The sequence below is a fragment of the Dendropsophus ebraccatus genome, chromosome 4, assembly GCF_027789765.1.
Source record: "Dendropsophus ebraccatus isolate aDenEbr1 chromosome 4, aDenEbr1.pat, whole genome shotgun sequence".
NCBI lineage: Eukaryota > Metazoa > Chordata > Amphibia > Anura > Hylidae > Dendropsophus > Dendropsophus ebraccatus.
In genome coordinates this window covers 138,934,699-138,955,400 of record NC_091457.1, presented here as the reverse complement: position 1 = coordinate 138,955,400, position 20,702 = coordinate 138,934,699, and the positions used below count along the sequence as shown (strand labels likewise).

Genomic DNA, 20,702 nt, shown 5'->3' with positions numbered 1-20,702 from the left:
GGGCCATTGATGTGTGGCAACACTACCGCAAGAACATAGTCACAGTCGTAGACTGTGTGGTCTATACAAATCATATCATATATAGACCAGCAATGTACTGCAGTTTTCTGATATAAACCCAGTCTAAGATAGTAGTATGTCGCTGGATGTCCTGGTGATCTTCTATGAATGGAGGCTTTGATACTATGGGCATATTCGCCTCTTTCTACAGGTATCTTACATCTTATCCAGATCCTATTTTTGGACCCCATCAACTAATTTGTTTGTTTCTTGACTTTATTGGTAGTTTACACCAGTGGGATACGCTGGGGTTTTCAGTTGGTTGAATATTATTAACACACACAACCCCTCGCAGCCATAAATGTGGTCATTTTTTTCCACTTTAGATGGTATAGGCCCAAGTCATATAAAGATTGGGATTATCCACAGCTACAATACAATAAAGTCATCGGACAAAACCCTCATCTAGATAGACAAACACTGCCCAGAACAAACATCGTAAGCAGAAAAGAGCGCAACTAACATGCTTGAGTCCGATTGTTCAGCATTAGAATACCGGTGGCTGAAGAAGTTGATGCCGCCCTTGGGAGTCCTGGAAAACATGGATATTGCCATAGTCTATTTTAATGTTTGCTAAGACTCCCTAGGGCGGCATCCAACGTCTCCAGCCACTGGTATTCCATTGCCGAACGATCGGACTCGAGCAGGCTCCAGTTGCGCTCACCTCTACTTATGATGTTTGCTCTGGGCAGTGTTATCCTATCTAGACAAGGGTGTTGTCAGATGACTTTATTGCTTTACGGCTGTGGATAATCCCAATCTTTATATGACTTGAGCCTATTCTGTCTAAAGTGGAAAAAGTGACCACATCTATGGCTGTGAGGGGTATACCGGAAAGACACTTGGCACATGTCCCAAGTGTTGGCACCATCGTAGCAGCACAGAGTTAATATTCCACTTCATGCAAAACCGAGAGGCGGAGAAGGAAGAGACAAATGTGTTGCAAGGAAGAAGCCCACAGATTTGGGGATGAGTCACTTATACAAGAACAGGAGTTTTTAGTTGACCTACGTGCAGTCTCTATGGGAACAGTTCCTGAGCCCAGCATCACTTCGGGCCTTTTTCTCAATACTGTTTCGTTTCTTAAACCTGCCAGACATGAAGGTAAGCCAGCTGCCTGTAGCAATGAAGGTGTCCTCACAATAAATAGGAGAGAAGCGAAAAAAGATTATTTTCATAAGGAACCTCCTTCATCTGTGCATTCATAGAGGCTCCACACACGTCTGTAGTACAGGACGCCATGTACAGAACTACTTCTCACAGGCCTTCATCTCTTAAATCAGACATAAATCAGTGGCCTACAAGAAGATGACAGGAGATCTGTCGATATGAAAGGGGTGGCTGCCTCAGCTGCAGAAAACTGGATCTATAGCCACTTTATTTGCAACATTTATAGACAATTCCTAAAGGGAAACTATCAGCAGGTTAGAAGCATCTTACCTGCTGTTATGTCCCTAAAGTGCCCGGGGCACTGAGGATGAAGGTACTGTCCTTACCTTGATCCTCAGCCCAGTTTTGGGGAAAATCTGTTTATTCCCTATACAAATGAAGTGGTTTGGTGCATTGGGAGTGGGGCTACAGCCCTCAGTACAGCAACCCGCCCCTTTTAATAATTATTGGGTCGGCGCTCTGCATTGACGTCACTCCAGTGTTTATCACTGCAGAGTGCCGGATGAATATTTATGCGGAGAGATGGGAAGGATTGGTGCACTGAGGGTGGTAGCTCTGCCCCCAGTGCACCAAAGTGCCTCATTTACATAGGAAATAAACTGTGCTGAGGATGACCTATAGGGACATAACAGCAAGTTAGAAGCTTCTAACTTGCTGTTAACTTTTTTTTTTTTTAAAAGGTGATCTCACCCAATCAAACATAGATTATATGAATTGCTGCAATCCCCCCTTCCATCCATGTCCCTTCTTGGGGCTCAGCTTCCAGCTGTCTGTCAGTCAAGCAGGGATAGAGTTGGGGGGGGGGGGAGCTTGCAGCAATTCTGGGGCTTAGGCCCACCTCTTTGACACTTTTCACCAGAGAATTTAAGCACTTTACTATGTTATGGATGTACAGACACATATATGAAAGATACCATGCATTTCATTGATCTAAGGGTTCACACTGAGTAAATGTGGGGGAATCCCACGGGAATCCCAGCTCTCTGCCTCAGTGTGACGCTGTTTGTCTATGAGGGCTTGCGTACCTCCACTCCTGCTCTTCACTCAAAGAATTGACATGTCAATTCTTTGAGCGGAGGCGTGCAAGCCCTCATAGACAAACAGTGTCACACTGAGGCAGACCGAATTCCACTGCAGAGAGCTCCTCCGTGGGATTCCGACACATTTACTCAGTGTGAACATAACCTAACAGTGTCAGCAGTTTGGAAAGTGAATTGCAGCTGACAGATTCACTTTAAGCTATAGATGACATGAAAGCCACTGGTGTGTTAGGTCAGGTCATAAGCTGCCTGAATATATATTTAGGGTGCGTTCACACGTACAGGATCTGCAGCAGATTTGATGGCGCAGATTCAAAGCAAATGAAATCTGCTGCAGATCTTGTACGTGTGAATGCACCCTAAAGGAACAGTATAAAAAAGTGATGGACAAACAAAACACATAACCAAAACCTATGTAGTGGATCCATTAGAAAGCCACAAATGTCATCTGTTTTATACCTAGAGACTGTAACTTTTGTACAAGGTGTCTGAATGTCTACAGGAAAGAACAGTGGAGGTTTATCTACTGTAAAAGCAGTGAGATTATGGAGCTCTGCCACCGGGTCTTGTCATGGTTGATTTATTCAAAGAGTTCACAGGAGGTCTTGCTGCGACGGGTCATTGATCCAGTATTTATTATGATTGCAGAATTTAGAGTCTGGGGAAAAAAAACATTGTAGGACGTTGGGTTGAAATTGAAATGAAGGCTAGATTCACATGTAACATATCCACAGCGGATTTCACGATGTGAGTTCGCAGCAAAATCCACTGAGGATACCTCTTGTGTCAGTGTCAATGTGATCACATACTCGCAGCGGGATTGCCATCTCGCTACCGAGTATGTAAGTGCCGCCCCCATTAACGCCCCCTGTTGCCGGGAAGATACTTTACCTGCTCCATCTTCCCGGTGGCGGGGGGGTTAATGGAGGCAACACATACTGACAATCCTGCTGCGAGTTTGTAATCACATTGACACTGACAAAGGTATCCACAGCTTGAAACTGCTGCGGATACGTTACATGTGAATCTAGCCAAAATTAGATTCCTGGTGATATTAAAGAGGTTTTCCACCTTTAATTAACTTGTCCCTTTATCCACAGGATTGGAGACAAGTGAGAGATTGTGTGTGTGGGGGGGGGGGCAGACCTCCATACCCCACGGCGACCCCCAGATTTGCCTTTGTTTTGAATACAGCTGGGGGTATGGCATGTGACCCGTGGCTCTATTCATTCTCTATGGAGCCGCTAGAAAGAGGAGAGTGCTGTACTCCGCTCTCAGACAATTCCACAGAGAATAGAGCCACGGGTTACGTGCCATACGCACAGCTGTATTCAAAACAAAAGAGTCGGGGGACTATCTGGGAGTCGCTGTGGGGTATGGAGGTTGGACCCCCCACAATCTCTATCCTGTGGATATGGGATAAGTTAATTAAGGGTGGGTTCCTACGTAACGGATCCGCAGCGGATTTCTCGCTGGCGATTCCTGCCCTGTACACCATATGGGCAGACAAACTTGCAGCAGGATAGACATCCCGCTGCGAGTTTGTCAGCAGCCCGCCCAGTTACTGCACCAACCCCCCCCCACCCCCGCCGGAGTATATACATCACCTTCTCCCTGCTCCATCTTTCTTCGGGGGTTCCCGGCACAACCCGCTCGGCCAATCAGTGCGCTGCGCCACCGCAGCACACTGATTGGCTGAGCGGGGTGTAAAGACACCAGGAGCCCTGAAGCAAGCCGGAGCAGGGACCAGGTCATGAATACGCTCCGACGGCGGGGGGGATAACAGGGCGGGCTTCTGACAAACTTCTGAGTTTGACAAACTTCTGAGTTTGTCTGCCCATAGGGTGTACAGGGCAGGGATCCGCAGTGGATCTGTTACGTGTGAACCCACCCTTAATGAAGTCATAGAAGTGGCAGAACCCCTTTGGCACACGTCTGCTTTTCCCATGATTTCAGAAAGTGGTCACAATGCCTGTAATGAGAACTTTACATCTGCCAAGCCAGTCCTCCAGCCACCTATCCTGTGGTTCCCTGTGACCTGCTCCAGCTCACTGAACAAGCCAAAAGACGGCTGCTATGTTGGAGGTCAGCCCTGATGCCTTGATGGCCAGATTTTATGACCACCTACTGAGTTTTTACATACCACTTTATAGAACTGTGGTGTCAGTAAAATCTGTGTAAAAACCACCTCAGATATACTGGGCCCCTGGTCATAATAAACTGGTAACTAAGTCTATAAACCTTGGAAATTTTGAGCTGGCAGTAAAACATTCCCTGAAAAGCAGTAATGTTATAGAACCACTAGAAGCTAGCCGTACCGGTTGGTGAGTGGCATTTGCCGATGAAGCCACTAATAAAGATGATTATAATGGTAGAAATGTTATTGTGGGTCTGGATACAATATCGCTCTGCAGCTGTTTATTATCAATGTAAAAATTTTGTACAATCTACTAAGGGGCGAATGTATAATAGTGAAGGCACTGATATATTCCGTAAGACTTTACAATACGTAGTAGGACAAAGCTAGACTTTGCAAAATAAAAAACAAATTAACATTTTAAACAGGGCCCAGCTCAAAAGAGCTTACTATCTATAATAATAAATGGAGTAGCGTACATTAAATAACAGAATAACCAGTCACCATCTGGTATTTGTGTATGTACAGACTATTTAGCTCAGTATTGTGGCCAGGAGTGGGTTGAAAACACAGATCCTATATCTTTACATTATAATTTTTCTCTGTTCCACTCCTGCTTTTAGCTACAAATACTGACAAAAATGCTATGTGTGAACATAGGCTTTATGTGTATGTGGGTGCATGGAGTGTGGGGGGCACTGATGAATGAAGGAGGATATGGTAACAGCTATGATTAGTGATTGTGGTTGTTTGGTATCTGCCCGCAGATTCTGGAGATGTGTTGGAACTGCAGGTGGCATAACTGTGTCTACACATTAACGTGTCTACAAAGTACTGACACAGCCACACGGCTATGTCATACTGTAGAGCAAACTTTTGAACAGTTTTGGAGCTCCCAGCATCATAACAAATCATAACGCAAGAAGCTCTGAGGTCCTGTCTGCAGAATACTGGCTGTACACGGACAGTATCTGCGGACGTGTAAATTCTCCTTAAGGCTATGTTCACGCAACGTAAATTTTCTATTTATCACAATTTCCAACAACGGCCGTGATTAATAGAAAATTTATGTTGCACTCCAGTCAATGGAATCCTGGCCAGAGTGTATACACCTAATGCTGCGTTTCCCACATGTGGCCGGAACCCTTCCTCCATTCAGTCACCAGTAGTTGTTTGTTGTTGCCGGGATTAAGTATAATAATAATAATAATTTTTATTTATATAGCGCCAACAGATTCCGCAGCACTTTACAATTCTGGGGTACATACATAGACAAAAATCAGACATTACAGAGATCTATATATAATTATCCATACATGTGGAGTGGGGGCCCTGCTCGCATGCATGAGCTTACAGACTATTAGGATTGGGGTGCGAGACAAAATGGCAGAGGGGCAAAGTCCTTCCTTTTTAGCATGGTCCGCCCATCGAGGAATGCAGTGTAGGAAAGCGGCCTAAAGGCCATATTACCATACCTCCCAACCGTCCCGGATTTCGCGGGACAGTCCCGTTTTCGGGGTGCTGTCCCGCGGTCCCGGAACGGCCCCCCGTGTCCCGCATTATATGTGGCCCCAGCGGGAAAAACAATAAACCAGTAACTCACCTGTCCTCCGGTCCCAGCAGCTCCTCTCCCGGCAGAGCGCGCACTCCCGTCATCCTCCGGGGCGGGCAGCGGAGTACAGAGACACTGACTGTGCCGGAAGTGACCTGAAGCCTCCATCATGAATCACTTCCGGTACAGTCAGTGACTGTACTGCGCTGCCCGCCCCGGAGGATGACGGGAGTGCGCGCTCTGCCGGGAGAGGAGCTGCTGGGACCGGAGGACAGGTGAGTTACTGGTTTATTTTTTTCCGCTGGGGCCACACAAATGGGGGAATTGGCTACTCTGTGGGGCGCTATATGGGGCATTGGCTACTATATGGGGGGATTGGATAATATGTGGGGCACTATATGGGGGGATTGGATAATATGTGGGGCATATTTGGGGGCATTGGCTACTATGTGGGGCACTATATGGGGATTGGCTACCATGTGGGGCATATTTGGGGGCATTGGCTACTATGTGGGGCACTATATGGGGGATTGGCTACTATGTGGGGCACTATATGGGGGATTGGCTACTATATGGGGGGATTGGCTACTATGTGGGGCATATATGGGGGATTGGCTACTATGTGGGGCATATATGGGGGCATTGGCTACTATGTGGGGTACTATATGGGGATTGGCTACTATGTGGGGCACTATGTGGGGGATTGGCTACTATGTGGGGCACTATATGGGGATTGGCTACTATGTGGGGCACTATATGGGGGTATTGGCTACTATATGGGGATTGGCTACTATGTGGGGCACTATAATGGGGGATTGGATACTAAGTGGGGCACTATATGGGGGGATTGGCTACTATGTGGGCATATATGGGGGATTGGCTACTATGTGGGGCACTATATGGGGGCATTGGCTACTATGTGGGGCACTATATGGGGGCATTGGCTACTATGTGGGGCACTATATGGGGGATTGGATAATATGGGGGGCACTATATGGGGGCATTGGCTACTATGTGGGGCACTATATGAGGGGATTGGCTACTATGTGGGGCACTATGTGAGGGGATTGGATACTATGTGGGGCACTATGTGAGGGGATTGGATACTATGTGGGGCACTATATGGGGGATTGGCTACTATGTGGGACACTATATGGGGATTGGCTACTATGTGGGCACTATATGGGGGGATTGGCTACTATGTGGGGTACTATATGGGGTTTGGCTACTATGTGGGGCACTATATGGGGGCATTGGCTACTATGTGGGGCACTATATGGGGGCATAGGCTACTATGTGGGGCTCTATATGGGGGCATTGGATACTATGTGGGGCACTATATGGGGGCATAGGCTACTATGTGGGGCTCTATATGGGGGCATTGGATACTATGTGGGGCACTATATGGGGGCATAGGCTACTATGTGGGGCTCTATATGGGGGCATTGGATACTATGTGGGGGATTTATGTGGGGAATTGGATTCTATGTGGGGCACTATGTTGGGGATTGGACACTATGTGGGGGATTGGATTCTATGTGGGGCACTATGTGGGGGATTGGGCACTATGTGGGGGATTGGGCACTATGTGGGGGATTGGGCACTATGTGGGGGATTGGGCACTATGTGGGGGATTGGGCACTATGTGGGGGATTGGGCACTATGTGGGGGATTGGGCACTATGTGGGGGATTGGGCACTATGTGGGGGATTGGGCACTATGTTGGTCACTATATGGGGGCATTGGCTACTATGTGGGGCACTATGTGGGGGATTGGATACTATGTGTGGCACTATATGGGGGGATTGGATACTATGTGGGGGATTGGATACTATGTGGGGCACTATAATGGGGGATTGGATACTATATAGGGCATTTTTGGCGGAATTGGATACTGTATAGGGCACTATTCAGTCAGCAGCATGTGGTGACTGTAGGGGAGTGGCTATGGAGGGTTGATATGGGGGCGTGGCTATGGAGGGTTGATATGGGGGCGTGGCTATGGAGGGTCGCTATGGGGGTGTGGCTATGGAGGGTCGCTATGGGGGCGTGGCTATGGGGACCGCGGCGCACATGTCCCTCTTTGCTCTTTGCAAAAGTTGGGAGGTATGATATTACCCAGACAGATTATAGTCAGAATTTATCATGCATAAAGCCTCACCCTATGCACTTACGGTGAATCTGATGTTTTCGCCATAAAACATGATAAATCGGGCACAGGATGAGGCCAGGCCTCCTCTCCGTCTTGCTGCCGCCCGCCCATAAGGTGAGCAGGGTGTATGCCTGAGAAAATGTGCAGATGTTTGCGCAAACAACTTACCTTTCCCCCAATGTATTCCAGACTCTGCTTTAATTATTGCCCCATCTGTCAAAAGAGGGAAATATCACCCTATGTCATAGGGCCAGTAAGCAAGCAAATACTCGCTCATCACCTGATCGCTCAGTTCTGGCCTGTCATAAAATCAGCTGTGTAATAGGGGATATTTGGCTGACAGCTGAATGAAATAAAGGGCAGCATGAGTAATCCAGCAAATATATACATATATAATTTCTCCACATGATCGCCAAGGTCTATTAGCGGCGCTCATTTACAGTGCAGCATGACCTTGAGCTGACAGATCACCTTTAAAGGGGTAGTTTACCCCAAAAAGTTTTGCTTTCAAATCAACTGGTCCTTGCAAGTGCCAGAGATTTGTTGTTTACTTGTATAAAAAAAATCTCAAGTCTTTTAGCACTTATCTGCCGTATATCCTGCAGGAAGTGGTGTATTATTTCCAGTCTGGAGGGCAGAAGACGTTTTCTATGGGAATTTGCTCTCGACAGTTCCTGACATGAACAGAGGTGGCAGATGAGAGCACTGTGTCAGACTGGAAAGAATACACCACTTCCTGCAGGACATACAGCAGCTGATAAGTACTGGAAGGCTTGATATTTTTTAATATAAGTAAATGACAATCTCTGGCACTTGTTGGGACCAGTTAATGTGAGAAAAAATTAATGTGTCCCTCTCCCTTATAAACAATTTAGTAAAAAAAACAAAACAAACATCCCTGCTTGGTTACCATGATCTCTATCTGGCTGCATTGGATGGGCTCCATAGATTTATAATGGAGGGGATGGGAGGTGCAGGGTGATACTGTGTGTTTCTCATACTGATATCTAGGGATTGGTCGGGGTCTGAGTGTTCAAAAGCATTTTTTGGCGTTTGAATTGTCAAAAGTTTTTCTAAATGGCAGGGACCCATACCAACTATTGCTTTGTGATACAGATCATTTGACATTTTTAGCAAATTAAAAAAAAAATAAAAAAATCCAGAATAAATTGTGCAAAGTAATGTGATGTTCATGTGGAATATTTCTATGTCGGCGATCTCATCAGACGTAGAATATGACAAGTGATTGTTCTTGTAGTGAATTGGTTAATTGTACATGGACGTCTCCCGCTGAATGGGATGTTCAGCTGTATAATAGTCTGGACTTCCGCCAACACCAATCCTTGTGACCTTTCCTCTAATTCCATGGAATAACGACGGCTGGAAAGATGACAGGAGCTCCTCACTGGAAGGTTCTAGCACTTCTGGAAAAAGACAGCTCACTCGCTGACAGTCACGTTGTGTCCTGATGACCTTCAAGCTACTGTTCTCCATAGTGTAGGGTACGGGATTGTATGTCACAGGCTGCTCAGGATACAGCCGCTACAGTCAGGCCTAATACTGTGCACCGCTGCTCTTATTGCCTCCGATTCCCAATGTCACTTTGATGCTGTTGCTATATATGATATTTTATAGATTCACTATAGACACTCTTAACGCTAACCCCGGGGGGAATGACGCTAACCCCGGGGGGAATGACGCTAACCCCGGGGGGAATGACGCTAACCCCGGGGGGAATGACGCTAACCCCGGGGGGAATGACGCTAACCCCGGGGGGAATGACGCTAACCCCGGGGGGGAATGACGCTAACCCCGGGGGGAATGACGCTAACCCCGGGGGGAATGACGCTAACCCCGGGGGGACTTCTAATCAGTGTATAAGTAAAAAAAAAAATGTTTTCATTACTACAAAATCCCCCTCCCCTAAAAATAAATAAACAAACATGTTTGGTATTGCCGCATGCGTAATCGTGTGAACTATTAATTTATCACATTACTGATCTCGCACGGTAAATGTCATAAGCGCAAATATCCGCCAAAGTGCAAACATTGCGCATTTTTTGTTGCATCAAATCCAGAAAAATTGTATTAAAAAATTAAAAAGCAATTAAAAAGTCGTATATGCGTATATAGAAAGAACACATCATGGCACAAAAAATGACACCTCACACAGCCCCATAGACCAAAGGATAAAAGCGTTATAAGCCTGGGAATGGAGTGATTTTGAGGAACGTTTCTTTTCTGTAAAAGTTTTTTTTTTTTTTTTTTTTTAAAAGCCATCAGATAAAGTTATGCTAGTTGCATATTCGTTTTAATAGTACTAACTTCAGGAACATGTATAACCATGTCAGCTTTTCCATAGGACGGACAGCATATTTATGCAAAAATTTATGCAAAAGTCTGCCATTGCAAAGTACAATTAATGACGCAAAAAATAAGGGCTCATGTGGATCTCTAGGTAGAAAAAATGCAAGTGCTATGGCCTTTTAAACACAAGAAGGAAAAAACAAAAATTGGCTTCGTCCTTAAGAGGTTAAAACCAGGACAGTGTAATCGTAAACCACAAATAGAGATATGGTCCCTTAGTCTAAAATAGGGTTGGGGTAATGTGATTAGGACCCCTACCTCATAACCCTTCTACTGATCAAGACATGATGGCCAGAATGTTTGGGAAACACAGAACAAATCTCTAAGGGCTCGGCCACACTAGCTTTTTTCTTTTTTTTCCTAACGGATCCGTCCATATTAATTTAACGGATGAGCATAAACTGACGAGCAGACTGATGCAAACTGATTGCAAAATGTTCATCTTTTTTTAATGGTCCGTTTTGTATTTTGGCTTAAAAAAAACCTGACTTTTGTACATCAGTTTGCATCAGTCAGCCTCCGTTTTTCTATCCGTTTATTTTTCTTCTTTGGTTTCTTGCTGCTTCTGTGCATGCTCACTGCAAAAACGGATGAAAACAAACTGATGTAAATGGAAATACCTTCCGTTTAGATCCGTCCTCATTGACTACAAAAAAAAAAACGGAAGTGCACTTTCCGTTCGTAATCCGTTTTTTTTAAACTGAAAGAAAAATACTGCAAACACTATTTTTTTTTTTTCTCCGTTCAAAAAAACGGATCTTGAACGGATTGCATGCAAACTGAGCACAATTAGGGCAAACGGAGCACACTAATATATCATGGGAATCTATGGGGATTTTAACAGATCCGCCAGTTTCCGTTTTGCTTACTCCATAACGGAAAAGGTAGACTGAATGGTGCCGGATGGTCAAACGCTGATGTCAACGTAGCCTTAGGTATATTTCAGCAATTCATAGAGCTTTGGGTTATTGTTAGGTAAAACCAGTCTAGTTACAACATACGGAGCTTGGTTCCTATTACATGAGGCAGAATAGATGCATTGTAAGTTCCTCCTGATTGACACATACAGTGTGTACAGCTTGTCGTGTAGAATAACGGTGGATATACTGGTAATGGAGCTCCTGGTAACAGCTGAGTATACAAGCTGCAGTATGGCCGATGTCCACACTACTTTCCTTGTAAAGAAGTAAACTTCTAGAGTCACATACTGGTTTGTTCTGTTGGATGGTAGATACATTAAGAATACACCAACAAAACCCAACAATCACTGAGCTCAGGGAGATCAGTGAAAAAAATCCAATGGAGTACTCATTGAAGAGTCCCACTGATAAATTGCCGCCTACAAAATTTGAATATGCAAAGAAGGGGTCCATGGAGCCTCAGTTGTGAATCTCAAAACACGAAGCCTGTTGCCAAGGGGGGCCTCCCAGTGGGGAGAACACTAAACCACACTGGTACGTAGCCCTTCAAGTCCCCACTCTGTTGCGAGCATGGGACATAAATAGGGAAACACCAGGGTGGCCCCTTTAAAGGAGAAGTCCGGCGAAATTTTTATTAAAGTATTATATTGCGCCCCCCCCCCCCCCCCAAAAAAAAAAAAAAAAAAATCTACAAATCCCCAATATACACTTATTACGGGAAATGCACATAAAGTACTTTTTCCCTGCACTTACTACTGCATCAAGACTTCACTTCCTGGAGAAAATGGTGATGTCACGACCCGACTCCCAGAGCTGTAAGGGCTGTGGCTGCTGAAGAGGATGATGGCAGGGGGACACTGAGGGACACAGGGCACAGGAGGGACACTGCTGGAGAGGATGATGGCAGGGGGCACTTAGGGACACAGGGCACAGGAGGGACACTGCTGGAGAGGATGATGGCAGAGGGATGCTCAGTGTCCCTCCTGTGCCCTGTGTCCCTAAGTGCCCCCCTGCCATCATCTTCTCCAGCAGCCACAGCCCACACAGCTCTTGGAGTCGGGTCGTGACATCACCATGTTATCCAGGAAGTGACATCACCATGTTATCCAGGAAGTGACATCACCATGTTATCCAGGGAGTGAAGCCTTGATGCAGTAGTAAGTACAGGGAAAAAGCACTTTATAAACATTTCCTGTAATAAGTGTATATTGGTGATTTGTATAACTTTTGGGGGGGCAATACAATATTTTAATAAAAATTTTCGCCAGACTTCTCCTTTAAGTCAAAGTCTTTTTCTGTTGCGAGTGTAACGACATAAGACAAGGGTTATCAAGGCAGACATCCATCCACAGACAGCTGTTTTGGGGTATTTGCCCCCTCGTCAGTGTGGAGCAGGATTCTGGCTACTGGGGCAATGAAAAATAGACCAACAAAACACAACAATCACTGAGCTCAGGGAGATCAGTGACAAAAATCCAATGGAGTACTCATTGAAGAATCTCCACTGATTACCCCCTGCTAAATTTGAATATGCAAGAATGCACTCTAAGGTTGGGTTCACACTATGTATATTTGAGGCTGTATTTGGTCCTCATGTCATGTCCTCATAGCAACCAAAACCAGGAGTGGATTGAAAACACAGAAAGGATCTGTTCACACAATGGTGAAATTGAGTGGATGGCCGCCATATAACAGTAAATAACGGCCATTATTTCAATATAACAGCCGTTGTTTTAAAATAACAGCAAATATTTGCCATTAAATGGCGGCCATCCACTCAATTACAACATTGTGTGAACAGATCCTTTCTGTGTTTTCAATCCACTCCTGGTTTTGGTTGCTATACAGCCTCACAAATACAGCCTCAAATATACATAGTGTGAACCCAGCCTAAGGGTACAAACCCACTTGGCGGGTCTGCAGCGAGTCCCCTCGCTGCGTATTCGCAGCGAGACTCGCTGCAGATCCCGGACCTATACTTTTAATGGCAGACAAATACGCAGCAGGGATGTACATCCCTGCTGCGAGTTTGTACCGCAGCCCACCCCATTAACCCCCCGGCCGCCGTAGCTGATACTTCACCTGATCCCGGCTCCGGCGGTTCCGATGGGGGCTGCAGGGGGGCGATCGGTGCTGCCGGGGGGCGATCGAGCGGCCGGGGCTGCAGGGGGGCGATCGGTGCTGCCGGGGGGCGATCGAGCGGCCGGGGCTGCGGGGGGGGGGGATATTGGGGGGGGCGTGCAAGCGATCGGTGCTGCGGGGGGGGGGGGGGGGGGGGGCGTGCAAGCGATCGGTGCTGCGGGGGGGGGGGGGGGGGGGGGGGGGTCGATCGGGCGGCCGGGGCTGCGGGCGGCTGGCTGGAGCATATACTTCACCTGGTCCCCGCTCCGGCTTGCTGAAGACATCGGAAGCTGGGATCAGGTGAAGTATCAGCTCAGGCGGGGTTAATGGGGTGGGCTGCAGACATCCCTGCTGCGTGTTTGTCTGCCATTAAAAGTATAGGGCCGGGATCTGCAGCGAGTCTCGCTGCAAATACGCAGCAAGGGGACTCGCTGCAGACACGCCAAGTGGGTTTGTAGCCTAATACAGAGCTTCTCAATTCCAGTCCTCAGGCGTCACCAACAGGTCATGTTTTAAGGATATCCCATACAAAGGAAACCTGTGAGAATACCTGATAGACAGAGTATAATTATATCACCTGTGCGATACTAAAGAGATCCTAAAAACATGACCTGTTGGTGAGGCCTGAGGACTGGAATTGAGAAGCACTGCTCTAATATACACTGATCAGCCATAACATTAAAACCAACAATGGATGATAACTTGTGGCCATGGTGTCTGCCAAGGAATGGGATATATTTAGGCAACAAGTAAACTGTCGCTCGTCAAGTTGATTTGTTGGAAGCAAAAAAAATGGACAAATATAAGAATCTGAGCAAAGGGTGATGGCTGGATGACTGGGCCAGAGTCTCCAAAAACACAGATATGTGGGGTGTTCCTCGTATACAGTGACTGGATTATGGGTGCCCAAGGCTCATTGATGTGAATGGGGAGAGAAGGGAGTCCATCCGATGCAATAGAATAGCTCCTGTAGCATTTACCTGGAGAAGAGATGGCATAGAGTGCTATACGGGAAGAACACAAGATGGCAGAGGCAGTGTGTGTGTTTAGTAATTGATGATGATGATGATAATGATGATTATATAATATACTTTGTTACTATTTCCCAAAACGTCCCTGGGGGCAGCCATAGTAGAGCTGCACCCTTCCTTCTTGTATTGTCATGTACAGTAGGGTGTGTGCATTATGGCAACAGAAAAGAATGAGAGTCAGTCTGACTACCTACAGTCACCACTAGAGGGCGTATCGGAGCAAACTATGACTTAATATATTATACAGATAGAAGATATTAGCAACTTAATCAGCACAGAATGTCAGATGCTAAAAGTTTCAATCGGTTGGGATCTCTGTGCCAGGACCCTGCTTGTTGGATATATACAGTAACAGTGTGTGGCAGCACACATCACTCCCCGCCTCGCTGTCATCTCCTGTAATTGGCGTGGCCTAGATTGTGTGTGCCAAAGCCTTGCACCACCCCTCAGTCCCTCCTCCCCGCCCTCCTTATCATTAGGAATGCCCTTGGCATTATTTTTCCTATTCACCACTTTTTTGAACACTGCACAGGTGCCTTAACGATCCAGTGTTCACACAGGTGATGAATAGGAAAAATACTGCCCAGGGCATTCGTAATGATGAGGAGGGACGGAGGGGTGGTGCAAGGCTTGGGCACGCACACTCTAGGCCACGCCAATTTGACACAGGGCTGCAAGTTTAAAAGTTGTTTTTTAGTACAATAACTACATTACCTGCCGAGCAGATCCCAGGACAGATCTTAGTTTAAAAGCAGCTATCTGAATGTACAAGTGTTTTGTGGGTTAGATTGTGGGTACAGAGTCGCTTTAAGGAGAAAACTTTTGTAAAAATGCTATTTATTTTCTAACATTAAAGGGTTTATCAACAGATGAAAAGTCATTATCTATCCACTATAAAAATAACTAGGTGATCTTTGGGAGTTAACTCCAGGTGAATGAAGGGGCAGAGGGTGGACCTCCACCTATAATTTTAGGGTATAAGTTGCTAAACACATTTTCCTATTCCTGCAAAAACCTTGACAAAAAAGCGCTACAACTCACAAAAGTGGCTGCCTGGCCACAGTCTATCCATCATCGGGTACATCTCCAGATCAACTAACATTTTCAGCGTTCTTGTATAAAGTAATGAAAGAATGTGGAACCTTCGGCAATCCAGCTGTCGCAAAACTACCATTCCCATCATGCCTGGACAGCTTTTTGCTGTCCAGGCATGATGGGAATTGTAGTTGTGCAACAGCTGGAGGGTGAAAGGTTCCACATCCTTGATCTAATGTTCTAGGGGCAGCAGGTCTCCCTGGGAGGTATTAGGTGTTTTATCTGGAAGCAGCTTATCCCACTCTCTTTGGTAATAAATATGCATGACTGGCTGACCCAGGCATACATATAACCGCATTGGAGGTGGTAGTCATCCTCTTATGTACATGGTTGACTTCAATCTTGGGTAGAAACTCAGTCGCCAGGAGCCACATGCTTTAGTTTCACAGTATGAATTACATCAATAGTATGAATTACATCAATAATAAACATTGTGAATAAAATCAGCTCTTTTAATCGAGTAAAGTGAGTGGGTAGAGCCAGACTGGCTGGCAGACTGTGTCACTGGGGATACTAGTAGATTTTGGCAGGTCTAGCTTGAGATCCCTTCAGTCATTTACTGCACCAGCATGAAATGACCACTAGGTGGCGATAGATGACCATTTTAAACATAATCAGTGGTTTTGTATCACTGAAACCTCATTGAGCAAATTACCCCAAACTACGTCGATAAATCGCAATCTGGAGCCATGGCCCTTTCCAACAAGTGGACTAATATAGATTATTTTCTAAAAAAAGAGGTTTCAGAGAGGTTTCTGTGGGATTACATTTCATGTGATAGGCTGCAATTTAAATTTTTAAATTTTTTTTAATTGTAATAATTTTATAAAGTTATTTTCCAAGTGTGAAATAAAAAAAACAACTGAACCACAAGTCCCAGGATGAGATTTTCCATCGTAATTTGAGATCACTCTATAAGGGCGGGTTCACACTACGGAATTCTCACGGACAATGTCCGCCGAATTCCGTCAGCTGTCCGCCCGCACGGGCACGCGCTTTTCCGCCGGCTCCATAGACACCATTCTATGGGCCGGCGTATTCCGCGATCCGCTAAAAGAAGTGACATGACACTTCTTTCAGCGTATAGCGGAATACGCCGGCCCATAGAATGGTGTCTATGGGGCCGGCGGAAAGGAGCCCAGATGTGCGGGCGGACAGCTGACGGAATTCCGCAGACATTGTCCGCGAGAATTCCGTAGTGTGAACCTAGGGCTGGGCGGTATACCGCAAAAATACCGATACCGTCACTGGCGTCGGTTAACCGACTTCAACTTAGCCAGGACGGTAATTGCGGTATTTTTGTACTTTTATGTCCCTGCGCCCGTCCTGTCAGAGCCTCACGCGCGCGGCCTGGCACGAGCGCTGCACGTCATGTGCAGGGACGCCGGTATCGGTGCGGGAGCTGAAGGAGGAGCAGGGCCCAGGTGACCGCCCGCACCGCCCCCGTCTGGTCCAAGCGACCTTCCCCCCACCCCCCGTGCGCGCACCTGTCCGCCCTCTCTGAGGCCCCGTCCTGCCGCACCTGTCCATGCGCCCACCACCCGTCCGGTCCGGCGTCTCTGCTCACTGAGGGGAGTACAGGACAGCCGCCCTCACGTGCTGCTGCTCCTCCAGCTCTGACATGGCCGCGTCCCTGCACACACAGGACAACGTGTGCAGCGCTCGCCGGCCGGGTGTGGGGGGGCGCTCGGACGGAACTGTGCTGGTCCCCCCTCCAGTCCCGTCCGAGCGCTCCCCCACTCCCGGCCGGCGAGCGCTGCACACGTTGTCGGGACGCGGCCATGTCAGAGCTGAAGGTGGAGGAGCAGCACTTGGGAGCAGCTGACCTGTCCTCTCATCTCCTCAGTAACAGTACAGGAGTGTAACATAGGAGGAATAATGGGCTGCAGCAGGCAGGATAACTTACAGCTGTGTGTGGTATCCTGCCTGCTGCAGCCCATCCATTCCTCCTATGTTACAGTCCTGTACTGTTACTGGGGGGACTACAGTCATACACCCCTGTCCTCCTCCCCATACAGTCATACACCCCTGTCCTCCTCCCCATACAGTCATACACCCCTGTCCTCCTCCCCATACAGTCATACACCCCTGTCCTCCTCCCCATACAGTCATACACCCCTGTCCTCCTCCCCATACAGTCATACACCCCTGTCCTCCTCCCCGTACAGTCATACACCCCTGTCCGCCCCCCCTGTACAGTCATACACCCCTATCCCCCCCTGTATAGTCATACACCCCTGTCCGCCCCTGTATAGTCATACACCCCTATCCCCCCCTGTATAGTCATACACCCCTATCCGCCCCTACCCCTATGTGTCCCCTGTATAGTCATACACCCCTGTCCCCCCTGTATAGTCATACACCCGTCCCCCCGTATAGTCATACACCCCTGTATAGTAACACACCCCTATCTTGCCCCCCCCTGGTATAGTCATACACCCCTGTCCGCCGTCCCTGTATATTCATACACCCCTATCCCCCCCCCTGTATAGTCATACACCCCTATCCCCCCGTATAGTCATACACCCCTATCCCTCCCTATATAGTCATACACCCCTATCCCCCAGTATAGTCATACACCCCTGTCCACCCTCCCCAGTATAGTCATACACCCCTGTCCACCCTCCCCTGTATAGTCATACACCCCTGTCCGCCCCCCTGTATAGTCATACACCCCCATCCGCCCCGCCCCCTGTTTAGTCATACACCGCCAATCCCTATGTGCCCCCTGTATAGTCATACACCCCTATCCCTATATGCCCCCTGTATAGTCATACACCCCTATCCCTATGTGCCCCCTGTATAGTCATACACCCCTATCCCTATGTACTCCCATGTATAGTTCTGTACCCCCATCCCTATGTACTCCCATGTATAGTTCAGTACCCCCATCCCTATGTACTCCCATGTATAGTTCTGTACCCCCATCCCTATGTACCTCCCTATGTACCTCCTGTATAGTAATACACCCCGATCCACCCCCATATAGTCATACACTTCTATCCCTATGTACCTCCTGTATAGTAATGCACCCCAATCCATCCCCCCCCCTATAGTCATATACACCTATCCACCCCCCATATAGTTATACACATGTATTCCTATATGACCCCCTGTGTATACACATCCTGTAGAGGCTGTATACCTGTATATACACATCCAGGTCTCTGCTGAGACCCCTAATAATGACAAATAGTAATAATGATAATAGACTAACCATGGGTTGCTGTTCAGTTCTTTTTTTACTTTTTCTAATCAAAATATCGCCAGTTTGGCATGGCTAGTGGGTGTGGTTTGCTAAAAGGGGCGTGTCATAATTATCGTTGAATTATCGTTACCGCGGCTACATGTGCGATAAACCGCGATATTGATTTAGGCCAATATCGCCCAGCCCTATGTGAACCTGCCCTAAGACTGCATTGACTTCTATAAGAAAAGAAAACCCAGCGGCAGAGATCTGATGGGGGTCAGTCATTCATCTTCAGGACAAAGCATCAGACTGTTCTTTGTCCAAAGTGGTTGTAAATCATGCAGACAGTGGGGGCTCCTTCTCTAGAGGCCGCAACAAAAGGTGGCGGTAGGTCATGTGGGGTAGGGGGTATTTAAGCTTTATTATCCGACGCTTTAACAAAGACCCTCGTCTGCTAGAAGAAATCCAACCTGCAGGGTCCTTTTTAAAGGGATTCTCCAGGATTAGAAAAATTACAGCTACTTTCTTGTAAAAACATAAAAACAGCACCTCTCCTGTTCTCAGGTTGTGTGTGGTATTACAATTTGGCTCCATGCACTTCAATGGAACTGAGCTGCAAAACTTACACCCAACCTGAGGACCAGAGTGGCGCTGTTTCTTGAAGAAAGCAGCCATGTTTTTTTACTAAGCTTGGGTTCACACCTGCATTTGAGACGCCATTCAAGGCCTCTGTTGCAGATTCCATTCAAGAGCAGTAAACGGAGCCGGACAGCCCACTGCATGATGGACACCAATGAATCCACAGAGAGGCCCCTAAAGGGGTTTGTCTGGGTTTCCTTCTTTTTACTGGATTATAACTAGACGAAAAAATTAAATACTGCTTGCTATGTTTTTTGTTTTTTTACCCTGGTATTTAATCAGATTCCACTACAGAAACCTTGAACTGAGTCTTTGACAGAGATGTAAACCCAGCCTTGTCTTAGGGTGCCTTTACACAGAGAGAGTTATCTGACAGATTTTTGAAGCCAAAGCCAGAAATGGCTTTAAATAGAGGAGAAATCTCGATCTTTCCTTTATGACCTGTTCTCTGTATATAGTCTTTCTGGCTTTGGCTTCAAAAATCTGTCAGATAAATCTCTCTGTGTAAAGGCACCCTAATGTGTCGACCCATTTCTTTTTTGGCCCTATTACATACAGTGATAATCTGTCAATTTGGCATAATATCGCTCTGTGTAATAAAGAAAACGGTCAGCCGATGACAACTATCATTGGCTGATCGTGACTTTTTGGTCCTGACTCAAAATCATTGTCCGCCAACCGTGTAATAGTTATGTGCGGCCGATGGCTGACAACTGTGTAAAGAAAATAATAAAGTATATACATACCTGTCCACACTCCCCAATGCTTCTGCCCACTGCCTAGCATCTTCCTGGCTTCTGTCCGCAGCTGCTTGTTGAACTTCAGAGCCGTTTTCCAAAGTAACAGGCCGCTCAGCCAATCATTGGTCTAGATGGGACAGCGCCACAGGCAGTGATTGGCTGAGTAGCCTGTGACTTCAGAGACCGGTTCTGAAGCTCCATCAGCGGCTGCCGGAAAAAGCCAAGAAGATATCCAGGAGTGGGCAGAAGCACTAGGGAGCGTGGACGGGTATGTTTATTCTTTATTAATTTACACTAAAGACAAGGGCAGCATGGACATCGCTAATAAGATTATATATTTCTTGCTGCACGATAGTTGAGCTGTGATAGCAGATTTGCGCTTGTTTACATTGCTCATCAGGCTGTGCAATAATACAATCCTTAGTAGCTATAGATAAGAAGCCTGTGTCTCCTAATAAATCCTGCATCTCTAAAGCGAGTAGAATTTT

At 46.8% G+C, this 20,702-nt stretch overlaps 1 protein-coding gene across 2 annotated transcripts in view; it reads left to right on the top strand.

The window, feature by feature from the left end:
• PFKFB4 (6-phosphofructo-2-kinase/fructose-2,6-biphosphatase 4) overlaps positions 1-20,702 on the top strand; it is a 61,531-nt gene that overhangs the window by 7,545 nt on the left and 33,284 nt on the right. The window contains exon 1 of one of the 2 annotated variants that reach the window (XM_069967176.1): positions 1,025-1,164. The exons of the other annotated variant lie outside the window; for it this stretch is intronic. Within the exon in view, the coding sequence (XP_069823277.1) occupies positions 1,083-1,164 (82 nt within the window). The 5' untranslated portion in view covers positions 1,025-1,082. Of the gene's footprint in view, positions 1-1,024; positions 1,165-20,702 lie in introns of those variants that run through there. 2 annotated transcript variants of the gene reach the window in all.